This window comes from Dama dama, chromosome 23, assembly GCF_033118175.1.
Source record: "Dama dama isolate Ldn47 chromosome 23, ASM3311817v1, whole genome shotgun sequence".
Taxonomy (NCBI): Eukaryota; Metazoa; Chordata; class Mammalia; order Artiodactyla; family Cervidae; genus Dama; species Dama dama.
This window is the reverse complement of record NC_083703.1, coordinates 12925688-12937767: the sequence shown is the minus strand read 5'-3', so window position 1 is coordinate 12937767 and position 12080 is coordinate 12925688. Positions and strand designations below refer to the sequence as shown.

General features: G+C 49.2%; 1 protein-coding gene across 4 annotated transcripts in view; it reads right to left on the bottom strand.

The window, feature by feature from the left end:
- Positions 1 to 385: 385 nt before the first annotated feature.
- FBH1 (F-box DNA helicase 1) overlaps positions 386 to 12080 on the bottom strand; it is a 37864-nt gene continuing 26169 nt past the window's right edge. For 3 of the 4 annotated variants that reach the window (XM_061126005.1, XM_061126008.1, XM_061126007.1), the window contains 8 exons: positions 9193 to 9292; positions 8983 to 9104; positions 8485 to 8560; positions 7707 to 7904; positions 7108 to 7233; positions 4889 to 4995; positions 1335 to 1466; positions 386 to 857 (listed from right to left, as the gene is read on the bottom strand). In XM_061126005.1, the coding sequence (XP_060981988.1) occupies positions 687 to 857; positions 1335 to 1466; positions 4889 to 4995; positions 7108 to 7233; positions 7707 to 7904; positions 8485 to 8560; positions 8983 to 9104; positions 9193 to 9292 (1032 nt within the window). In that variant the 3' untranslated portion in view covers positions 386 to 686. The remainder of the gene's footprint in view (positions 858 to 1334; positions 1467 to 4888; positions 4996 to 7107; positions 7234 to 7706; positions 7905 to 8484; positions 8561 to 8982; positions 9105 to 9192; positions 9293 to 12080) is intronic. The other variant, XM_061126006.1, reaches the window with a different exon arrangement.

The window sequence follows — 12080 nt, the reverse complement described above, 5'->3', positions numbered from 1 at the left end:
AGCACCCGACCAGGAACCAATGCCTGTGTCCCGCGTGGTGGCTGGCCGGCCTCGCCCCTCTCTCGGGCTCTGGTCTTCTGTTCTACCTGCAGGGATGCAAAACGTCTGGCTAGGGTCACTGCACTTGTCATGTGTCATGCTGCCTCTCTGCTCAGGCTGTGAGCCCCACGATGACAAAGGCGCACCCTGGGTCTCACATGTGCGTGACTCCCCAGAGCATGAAAAACCTTGCTTCTGACGTGCCAGTTGTCACCCTGGACACAAAGCCTCCTGCTCTGCTCAGCGCGTGATGTGAACAGTCACAGAGCTGTGACAACAGTAAGCGGAGAAACGGAGAAAAGTCCAGGAACAGCGGGGGTGAAGGCAGGGGCCTCACACGGTGGAATGTCAGTGCTACAATGCCTGTTTAATTGAGATCTTGTAATAAAAGTTTAAATACATAAAATTTTTTTTTTTTATCAAAAGACCATCCCCCACGTTCCTGGCCCGCTGACGTGGAGGAGGGGCGGCAGGGTCTGGCTACCTCCAGGGGTGAAGACAAAGCAGGTCCAACTCTGGCAGCCATCATCATCCTTGGAAAATGCTCTGTGAGCAAGGCTGGCCTCAGGGAGGGGGCCCCCCATGCCGGCGTCTGCAGGGGCAGGAGCCCCCCGGGCATCCCGGTGGGAGGAGAGCAGGGCCCACGCTCAGAAGACGAGGAAGAGCAGGGCCTCGTGCCGGGGCAGCACAACATTCTCCACTGTGCGGTCCATGGCGCGCACCTGCTCGGGGGAGGCGGTCAGGAAGGCCAGCGGCCCAATGCGCTGCTCCACACACGAGTGGCACAGGTACCCACCCTTGTTCTCCTTCCTGTTGCTCTGCAGGGTTGGGTAAGGAAAGGAGGGGAGGGGGACAGTTGGAGGACAAGTGTTTTCCACCAAGAAGTGTGACCCCCCTCCATCAGACGCCGATGCTTTCAGACCTGCTGTGTGGCCCTGAGGTCACACCTCCCCCAGCAAAGCATCCAAGGTAGACTCTGCTATATCAAGTTCCCAGGGCGTATTAAGGCACGAGATGAAAAGGCCAGGAAAAAGCTAGCTGGGCCCCTAGGAAATAGTCCTCACCTGAGCGTCTGCACCAGCCCGCCTCCCAGACTGCCACCTGGCTTGGCCCCATGGGGTCCAGTGTCTGTGACACTGAGGTCCACAGGGCACCTCTAGACCTCCTCGTGGAAGGATCAGACAAGCTTCCCCTTCAGCTCCCTCACCCATGGCCTGGATAGGCTGCCCAGTGACAAAGCTCAGACGACTGAGCTAAACCCTGGCAAGGGCAGAGGCAGCGGCCGAGACACGTACGTAAGTGATAGGCAGCTTGCGCATGGTGAGCACGGCGTCCACAGGGATGGCGTTGCTGCATTGGCCCACGCAGCAGCGCACCACGCCTGTCTTCAGCACATTACTCGTCAGCTCCGCCTGCAAGAAGTATTCCTGGGAAGGAGAAAGCAAGGGTGTCACTGCAGTGCCTCTGCAATTTTCTACCTGGATGTCCAACACTCTAGGACATCATATGAGTCCCAAGATGAGAAAAGCAGGGACCACAGCAGCTTCCCTTGTTTCTCTGCCTTTTCCCCGCACGTAACGCCAGCTCCAAAAGAACACACACAGCGGGACCCAGTCCAGCTGCATTCTTACTAAAATGACTGGTTGAAAAAAAAAGGTTTAATGGACAAACATGTGAAACTATTGGCTACAATATTTTAGGACTACTTTTGGATTTTATCTGAGGCTGACCTGTCTCTGAGTCATTAAAAATGATCTGCATGTTCTCTTCATAGCCCATGAGCTTCAAAACCCTGCCCATGCCCATTTCCCCGAGCCCTTGGCTGTTCTCGTGAGCAGGCTCTGAGCTTCTGCTGCTCTACCTGCCAAAGGCACAGACCCAGCACCCAGGTCAGCTGGCGGTTGTGAGGAAGATGCACAATAGCGTGTGCCAGGTGTGCGTCATCTGCACATAGTGGACACCCGAGAAATGCCAGCACTCTCCCAGATGGGAGATGCCACGAGAACAGGGACCAGGGTCTGGTCTGCTGCTGCCACAGAGGAGGGTAACCAGGGTCTGGCACACCAGAAAGACCTCAAACTGCTTGCTGACAAAACAATTATGATTTCATGGGTTTTTTTAAATTACAACTAGCTATTTATCCAACTTTTTTTTTTTTTTTTTTTTCAAAATCCAGGTCTAAGGTTCTGATTTATATGGTTTTTCTGTCTTTCAGGGTCTGCCTACCTGCTACAGGAAAGAACAGAAAATATACAGACGCTTGTGTTCCCGCCAGTGTGTATGAACAACTAACTGCTGACCAGGGTGGACTTCACCATGTCTGAAACAGGATGCTCCCACATGGATTCATAAGCCACAACAGAGAAAAAGCAGAAGTCCTTTCCTCACGCAAGGTCCTTCAGACTAAGAGTCATCTGGTCACACAAACGGCTGTACTTTCGGGGCCTCCTTGGAGCCCCTGGACCAACAGATGTCTCCTAACCAGCCTTAGTGAGAAGGAAGTACTTCTCCAGAGTCCATGTTCTTTTTTCCTTGGAGAAAGCTCATTTTCCCTATAAAATATGTGCATGAGCAACTGACATGCTTCCAGTTAGCTTTAAAAAGTCTGCTAGACTCTTAACATAAAACTTGTGGGACTCCAAGACATACAATTCCTGTGATGAATATGGCAATACCTAGAAAAGTGATACATTCATTATCCTTTACCCACAAATTCTGACTGTAGAATTGTATCCCCAAGATGTATTAGCTAAAACAGAAAATGATTTGTGCCTAAGATCATGAATGGTGGCAAAAGTATTAAAAGTAAAAGACTGGAAAACATCCAACATCCATGGGTGAGGCACTATATAAATCATGTCAGATGGATGCAGTGAATACTACTCAGCTGTAAAAAGGAGGAGAAAAAGCTTTAGAAACTGATAAAAAATGAGGTAAGAATATTATAGAATGCTACATTTCATGGAAAAGGAGAATTAAAAAATACATCTATACATATTAGTTGATATCTGCAAAAGGAAATATCAAAAACTAATTTTTAAAAACTAGCTATCAATGATGGAAGAAGATAAATGTCTACAGGAGCTAGGGAGGGAACAAGACTTCTCAGAGGACACCTGTTACAAAGTTCTGATTTCAGAATACATAAACTTTACACATTCAAAAAAGATAATGAAAAAGGACAGCAATCCCTGTAGGGGCTGCAGATAAACAAATATGTCTACCTGCGCTTAAACTGGTGACACAGTCACACAGAGGGGAAAAGACTCATTTCAAGCATGGTACTTCAAAACACTGTACTCTGACTACACATCTTCAGTGGAATATTGAGAGATAGAGCTGTTAGGAAATCTTTAATTCCACACAGTATTCTGTCAACAGTAATATTGGCACTACTTGAAAACTTTTACACAGAGAATAATGTAAATAAGTAATTAATAAATACGGTTCAGAACCAAGATTTTCAGTGTAAGAGAAAAGATTCAAATGTAAAAGAAAGTAGAGTGTGTACTGTATAAAAAAGTAAAAATCCTTAAAGGACTGGGCTGGAGAACCACAAATGACAAGGATTATAAATGCAATTGGCCACCAGTTCCCAACAGCACAGCCAGAGGGCAGCCCACCTCCTGCTAGTTGCACCTGCATGTCTATTTTATGTATCTGTGTTGCATTTAACAAGAAGTTTAAATTAGAAACTGGAATTGAAAGGATCAGTATCAAAAATATGGATTTCCTAGCTCTGTCTGCTAAAAAGGTGAACAGTTTGAGCATCAGTAAGAGGGAGAGAATCGGAAACCAATGCCTCCTGACGGGATACAGCACAGAGGGAAGCCTGCTGCCCCCGCACCGTGGAGGGTTCCTGCCAGCACAGTTAGACCCCAACTCAGTCATGCCCCTCAGGTGACTTTCCGTGATGGCAGGCGACAGCAGAACAAACGCAGAACAGAGGACGCTCTGGGGAACAACTGATGCAGTTTCCACAAAAAGTCAGAAACGTCAGGGATGAGGGAGGGGTCCTGGGCTGCTCTAAATAAAGCAGCTTAAGAGATCTTCCCTGGTGGCTCAGAGGTTAAAGCGTCTGCCTGCAGTGCGGGAGACCTGGGTTCGATCCCTGGGTCGGGAAGATCCTCTAGAGAAGGAAATGGCAACCCACTCCAGTATTCTTGCCTGGAGAATCCCATGGATGGAGGAGCCTGGTGGGCTATAGTCCACAGGGTCGCGAAGAGTCAGACATGACTGAGCGACTTAATTTTCACTTTCACTTTCAAGAGACCTAATAACCAAATGTCTAACCAAATGTCTGTTTGGGTCCTGATCTGAATGAATCAGCTGTAAAAAGACATTTCTGAGATAATCATAAAATTATGATTATAGATTGAGTGGTAGAGGTCATATGGAATCACCATAAATGTTATAAGATACAATAACGGGGGCTGTGGATATGAAAGAAAGTCCCCGTTGTTTCAGAGACATGGACTCCAAACACAGGCAGATGTAGGACTGCAATATATCATTGTCTCAACATTAAAATGTTTCAGATTTCTTCAAGTAACCCATGTTGTGAAATAGTATCAGTACTCTACAAGCCATCTGTTATCAGTTGCCAGTGATAATATGCTTCTGTTACAGATCTAACCACTACCATAACACAGGTTCTACAAGAAAACCACGCTGCAGGTTCTAAGAAAACATAAGATCAAAGTTCATGCAGAACCTCACACAACAGATAGAGATTATTTGTACATAAAATTTACTCTCCTACTTCACTCTCTGGGGTACTGGTTTAGAGACTAAGAAATGCCAGGCTTATCTATAAAGCAGGAGTCAGCAAACAACCGTCTGTGCTTACCCCAGCCAAAGTCAAAATGTTCTCCAGAGATTTGGTCATGATGAGCTGCTTTTTGGCACGAGTTACAGCTACATACAGTAAATTCCACTCATCCTCAGAAAACGACTCTAAAGAAAGAAAAGGGAAAATAATATATCAACACACAAGCCTGCTTATGAAAGTTTACGTTCTCATCTAAACGTTTACTACTCCCCACCCACCCAGCAAAAACCCCTAAAGATCTGTTGGCTTCATAAACAAAGCTTTCCTACAAACACCAACTCCAGAAACAAACAAAACCCTACAAGACAAGGGGCACAGGACCTTGAGTTCCTGTTTGTGCTGCCTCTGGCAAGTCCTGGGGGCTTATTCACTGGTCACCCGGCACCTGGTGCATGGTCACCAGTGACGTGCCTGGTGCATCGTCAAGGCAACCAGGAGGCTGGCAGAAATCAGGCTGATGGAGGTGAAGTCCCTGGACAGACAGGCCTCAGCCACAGCCGCACAAGGGTCTTGGGGCAGCTGAGCCTCCTGTCTCGGGGCTATGCTCTTCCCCCTACACGCCGTCCCTCTCCCTCAGCCAGTCTGGATGGGCTCGTGTGGTTTCCGCCCTGTCAGTTGCCTGCACATAGAAGCCCTTCTCAAGGGGTGGGGGTCTGGGAACACACGAAGAGCTGTGCCATCTGCCTTAGAAGGGTGGGCACAAGATGAGGCCAAACACCACGGCACTGAACTTTGGAGCAGAGAAGGGTTTAATGCAGGGCTCCGCAAGGAGTTGGATGGCTTGTGCCCTAAACAGCCCAAACTCCCCGAGAACTCTCAGCAAAGCCCTTTTCTAGGGAAGGGAAGGGAGGGGGGAGTGAGTTGTTGCAAACATCTTGGTGGCAGAGCCTGTGTTCCTGAGGTCAGGTCATGGTCAGGGAACGATGGTCCTGTAAACCTCCACCAACTGAATAATATGCTCTGTTCTGACAAGAAAGGACATAGTCCCCAGGCAAAACCGTCACCCTCTAAGGTCTGGTCCTGGCTGACAGGAGGCAAATCTCGGCTGGCAGCTCCCTCAGGGCCAGGCCTCCAGACCTCGACCAGCTGCCATCGCTGAGGGAGCTGGGCACCCAGGTCCTAACGGCCCTCTGCCTCCGCAGGCTGCCAGTACGGTGGGGGCAGGCCCCACAGACCGTGACACACGCAGACAGCCGCGGCCGTGAGGTCTCAGAGGCGGGGATCAGGGACCGGGTCACCACCTCAAGGTGTGGGCCCAGTCAGGGTGCAGTCCTGGTGAAGGCTCTGGAGCCCTGCAGGACAAGGCCCCCAGCCTGTTCCCTGGGCCGGGTGAGCTGAAGGGCCCCAGGGAGAAAGCCAGGCTCGGCCTCTTACCTCACTCTCCTCCTGATGACCACCACTCCGCTGACAGCTGGCTGAATGGACCGCTAAAAGTCGCTCCCTGACAGCTGGCTGCCTGTGGGAGGGGCCACTGCGGCGCCAACCAATGAGAGAGCAGGACTACTAACAGTCCGGCAGTAATCGTAAGGCACAGCGATCGTCTCGTGCTCAGGGCTGCGTGTGGCCACACTCTATTACATTATTAAATAAACTTCACTTCCTCAAGACAGAGCAGCTGGTATCTCTCTATGGCCACTGTGTCTCCCCGCTCCACAGCAATATATGTTCAACACTATGTCTTCCTCTTGTTTTAGGAATATATTTGATAGAGATAAGGAATTTTTAGTATTTCTATTTGGGGCTCGCCCATGCAGGCTATGACCCAAATTTTGATTCCATGACTAAGAGAGAGATTTTATCTGTTTATAGGAAGACATCAAATGGTTTCATTATAAGACTTAAACCTCAAATCAACAGCACTGATGCTTAGAGTTTAACAGGTAGCCTCAAGTATAAACTGATACAAAAAAAGACAAATGATAGTGTACATTGACGCCTTTTAAGATTCTCAGGCTTCTTTAATAAAAAAAAATTACAGAAAAAACACCCTGGTGGGTAGGTAAACTATGATTTAGAGCTTCTGTCTGATGGGGAATAACCAAGACGCGTTAAGCACACCTGCCCTTGGAGAAGCCTGACGGAGGTAGGCCCTGGAAGCTCAGTTCTTCTAAAAACCAGTCTAAGAATAACAAATTTAGGACCAGGAGGACCTTTCTGTTCTAGGAGGATCCTTCCAAGAGGCCACACCATCCCGGAAAAAGCAAGGCAGCCCCACAGCGAGGACTCCGTCTGCTCACCGACTCTGAAGTGGGGCAGCTGTGCGAGGTTGTGCTTGGCACAGGGCACTTTCACAAAATCATCCAGGACGTGCACGGTGTCGAACTCCAGGCCCTTGGCCTTGTGCACGGTACCCAAGATGTACTCTGCACAGAAACACAGCCGACCATCAGCCCGGGGCAGGCAGGGGGAGACAGGAGAGGGGAGAAAAGTGTATGCTGCCCTGACTGCATCTTCTCGCCTGGGTGCAGCGCTGCAGGAGAGGGAACCGCAGTTTGAAAAGAAAGAGGAGGGAGACAGTAAACAGATGAGGGGAATGAGAAACCCACTGCAGGGGTTGGGTACACAGCAGAGTCCGGTCCGGAGCTCATGGCTACTACCTGCCACCTGCTTTCTGCACACGAGGGGACAGAGGCCCAGGGGAGGGCAGGGGCTTGCCCAGGGTCACACGGTGGCAGAGCTGGGGCTCAGGAGCCCCTTCTTCCAGCTGGAAGAAGAGCAGAAATAGAGGGGAGCGGGAGGAAGGCAGCCCAGCTCCCCTCGGCTGGTGCGGTCGCCCCGGTCAGTGACGTCCACGCTGGCAAGAGGCCCAGAGGCTGCCTCCGTCCCACGTCCTCACCTGCGAAGTCCAAGTCCTCTATGTGGCACCGCTCTATCCTTGCCACCAGCTCTGGAATGCGGATGTTGTACTTCTCCACGACTGCGATCTTGGCTTCCAGCTCCTTGTCCTCAGCCGCGGTCACGTACCGCTTGAAGCCGCTGAAGCCCTCTTTGTGTGCCCACCTCCTGATGAACTTGTCTTTAATGACGAGGTTTCCTAGAGGGAACGTGCATGTGCGTCAGGGAGATACAGCTACAGCCATGCTCGGGGGTGGCAGTTCCACATTCCTAACGGACCACGAGACAAATGAGTGGTCTCAGAGCTGGAGACCTGGGTCCAGGCCTGACGGCACCAATGACCTGCCGTGGGCGCCGGGGTGAGTCAGCACAGTGACCTGTGCATCAAGTTCAGGGTCAAGAGGCCTGCCCTTGAGACCCCCGCTTGTTGGGGATTTGAAATAATGCAGTAATGAAAAAGCAAGCGTGCTATGGAAGTGTTAGAGACGATCACACAGGGCCCAGGTGGAAATTACCACGTGCGAGGTCGTCAGGCAGACGGAACAGAAAGAGGGTGAGGATGATGGCTGCAGGTGAGAGAGAGAGATCGAGACTCCCAAGAACAGGGCCTGGGAAGAGCTGTCACTGCCTCTGAGAACAGGTGGCCTCAGGCACCGCGCCACTGCCAGAAGCAGCACATCGGCTCCTCCAGGGCAGATGACAAGCAACGCAGTGCTCCTGTCCACATCCCGCTCGACACCAGGGTGCCTGTGCTTACCACGTGGCCAGGCAGTACTCACGTTTCTTCCGTTCTTCCTCTGGCTGCAGAAGTGTCCAAATATCAATGATTCTGTCCAATCCAAACGATTTAATCCCCTGAAAAAAGTTTGCTGGTGAAATTTTGGGCATCTTTGCATTTTTTGTCTTTGTTACTGTTGTTAACAAGACAAAGTAAAGAGGATGTACAGGTGGGATTGTGAAATGAGCTGGCTTCTTGGAACCGGCTCTCAAACTGCACCCAGAGCATAAATGCAATGAGCTTTTGTGTGTGCATACAGGCAAGAAGGGCATGCACTTTTTTTAGAGAGCAGGGGAAAAGGTCCGTGGTCCTTGCTGGGCCTTACTTTACAGGACTCGCTGGAGCTGAACAGCCGGGGGGAGCATCTCCCAGCGCAGATGTGGGACAGTCACCCCAACTCCTACGTGCAGGATAAGTCTGAGTGCGTGGGACACTTTCATCAGCTGTGTGTGTGTGTGAAGTTTCCATGTGAGAGCTGAGGACAGACACACACTCCTACCCCGATCAAGTGAATCCGGGCAGGCACCTCTCCCTCTGTGACCCGGACGGCCTCGTCAAACACGTTGGCGTTGGTGCGGGACAGAAGAGCCACCTGCCCCTTCGTGTCACCCCGGATGCCACCTTGAGGGAGAGAGCACAAACTCTGGGGCAGATCCAGGCAACGAGGTAAGCTAATCTGTGTAACAAACACAAGGAACTGCAGCCTTACTCTGATGGTTGCCTCCAACCAATGTCTTCTTTCTCACTCGCTTGCAGACATCCAAGATGGTAGCTCCCACGTAGGCTATCTCCACACCGAACCGGAAACTCTGGGAGAAGAACAGAACAGATGGTGTTAGCACCCACCAAAGAATGAGAACACACTGCTGTCACCACCGAGGTCTGGCCTCTCCAAACCTCACTGCGCATCCCTGATTCGCCCAACCTTGAGAGGATCCTTGGAAATTCCCTACTGCACAGCCACTTACATGGAACAGGAGCCTCATAGGCAGACATCACTATTCTAAGTTTTCAAAACAGCATTTTCTTATCTTGAAACCTGAGACTGACCTATCTGTCTTTACCTCTTGCCCCTGAATCCAAACTCTGACAATCTTTTCACCACATTTTCTACACTCTTATCGCTGCTCCCAGCATTAACTCAGAAACCCCTGCCTCCTATCTCACCTGCCTGGCCTCCAACCCCCTCCCTTGCCCCTTCTCTCTGCCGGATGAATCCTCCGCCACACACTTTCATAAAGCCCCGTGCCTCGCCACAAACAGGAAGAGCAACCCATGAAGAAAGACGTGGGGTGTGGACTCTCAGGACCCTCTCAGCCCCTTTGTTCCCTGAGACCAGCAGCAGACTTTCCTTTTAAGCAAATCCCTCATTCTTTCCAAACACCACCTAAAGAAGCAGCATAAATCACATAAATCACACACAGAAGATCAAGGCCCCGCCCCATGAGGCTCCTTCAACACCAATGTGAAGCCACTGCCCCACTGAGGAAGGCACGGCTTCTGCAATGCTTGGCCACAGATGACATGAAAGTGGATGTCACAACACACAGCATTACCCACAGCTACTCCTTACTGCACCGAGCACAGTGTTTCTCGGGGAAAAATAAATAAATAAAACCACTGCTCTACTTTACAAGCCGTGAGAAAGATCACCAAGTCCTGAGCATTTCCTGCCCCCTCCCTGCCCACTGCATGTGGCAAAGTAATTTCCTACCCTTCGAAGCAGCACCCAGTGCACTAATTCCTTGACCTCTGCAGCTGGAAAGTCAGTGCTTTTGCCCAAACTCATGGTGTTTACTGCCTTTTCTCACCCATTTATAACTTGAGGTAAAGAAGTACTACATATTTGGGTGACCAGCAAGAACACAGTTGAAGGAGAGTGAGATTTTCAACAAGCAGTACTCTGCTGCTACAGAACTATTCTAAGCGGTGCTTGTTCAGAGTTGATCACTCGTGTCTGACTCTTTGCGACCCCATGGAATGCATACACCAGGCTTCCCTGTCCTTCACCATCTCCCGGAGTTTGCTCAAACTCATGTCCATTGAGTTGGTGATACCTTCTAACCATCTCGTCCTCTGTCATCCCCTTCTCCTACCACCTTCAATCTTTCCCAGCATCAGGGTCTTTTCCAGTGAGTCACCTCTTCCCACCAGGTAGCCAAAGTATTGGAGTTTCAGCTTCAGCATCAGTCCTTCCAATGAATATTCAGGGCTGATTTCCTTTAGGATGAACTGGTTTGATCTCCTTGCAGTCCAAGAGACTCTCAAGAGTCATCTCGAACACCCCCTGAGTTCAAAAGCATCAATTCTTCGGCACTCAGCTTCTTTATGGTTGAGCTCTCACATCCATACATGACTACTGGAAAAACCACAGCTTTGACTAGACGGACCTTTGCCGGAAAAGTAATGTTTCTGCTTTCAACATGCTGCCTAGGTTGGTCATAGCTTTTCTTCCAAGGAGCAAGTGTCTTTTAATTTCATGGTTGCAGTCGCCATTTGCAGTGATTCTGGAGCCCCCCAAAATAAAGCCTGTCATTGTTTCCATTGTTTCCCCATCTAGTTGCCATGAAGTGATGGGATCGGATGCGATAATCTTTGTTTTTTGAATGTTGAATTTTAAGCCAGCTTTTTCACTCTCCTCTTTCATTTTCATCAAGGGACTCTTTAGTTCTTCTTCGCTTTCTACCATAAGGGTGATATCATCTGCGTATCTGAGGTTATTGATATTTCTCCCTGCAATCTTAGCTTGTGTTTCATTTTTCATAATGTACTCGGCATGTAAGTTAAATAAGTAGGGTGACAATATACAGCCTTGATGTACTCCTTTCCTGATTTGGAACCAGTCTGTTGTTCCAGGTCTGGTTCTAACTTTTGCTTCTTGACCTGCATAAACATTTCCCAGGGGGCAGGTCAGGTGGTCTGGTATTCCCATCTCTTTAAGAATTTTCCCCACAAATTTATTGTGATTCACATAGTCAAAGGCTTTAGCATAGTCAGTGAAGCAGAAGCAGACATTTTTCTGTAATTCTCTTGCTTTTTCTATGATCCAACAATCATAGGATGTTGGCAATTTGATCGCTGGTTCCTCTGCCTTTTCTAAATCCAGCTTAAACATCTGGAAGTTCTTGGCTCACATACTGCTTGCAGGATTTTGAACATTCCCTTGCTAGCATGAGGAATGAGTGCAACTGTGCAGAATTTTCCAAATTTGCTGGCATACTGAGTGCAGCACTTTCACAGCATTATCTTTTAGGATTTGAAACAGCCTAGCTGGAATTCCATCACCTCCACTAGTTTTGTTTGCAGTGATGCTTCCTAAGGCCCACTTGACTTCGCACTCCATGAGGTCTGGCTCTAGGTGAGTGATCACACCATCACGGTTACCTGGGTCATTAAGATCTTTCTTGTATAGTTCTGTGTACTTTTGCTCTTCTTAATCTCTTCTGCTTCTGTTAGGTCCATACCATTTCTGTCCTTTATTGTACTCATCTTTGTAAGAAATGTTCCCTCTTTATCGCCAATTTTCTTGAAGAGATCTCTAGTCTTTCCCATTCCATTGTTTTCCTCTATTTCTTTGCATTGTTCACTTAGGCTTTC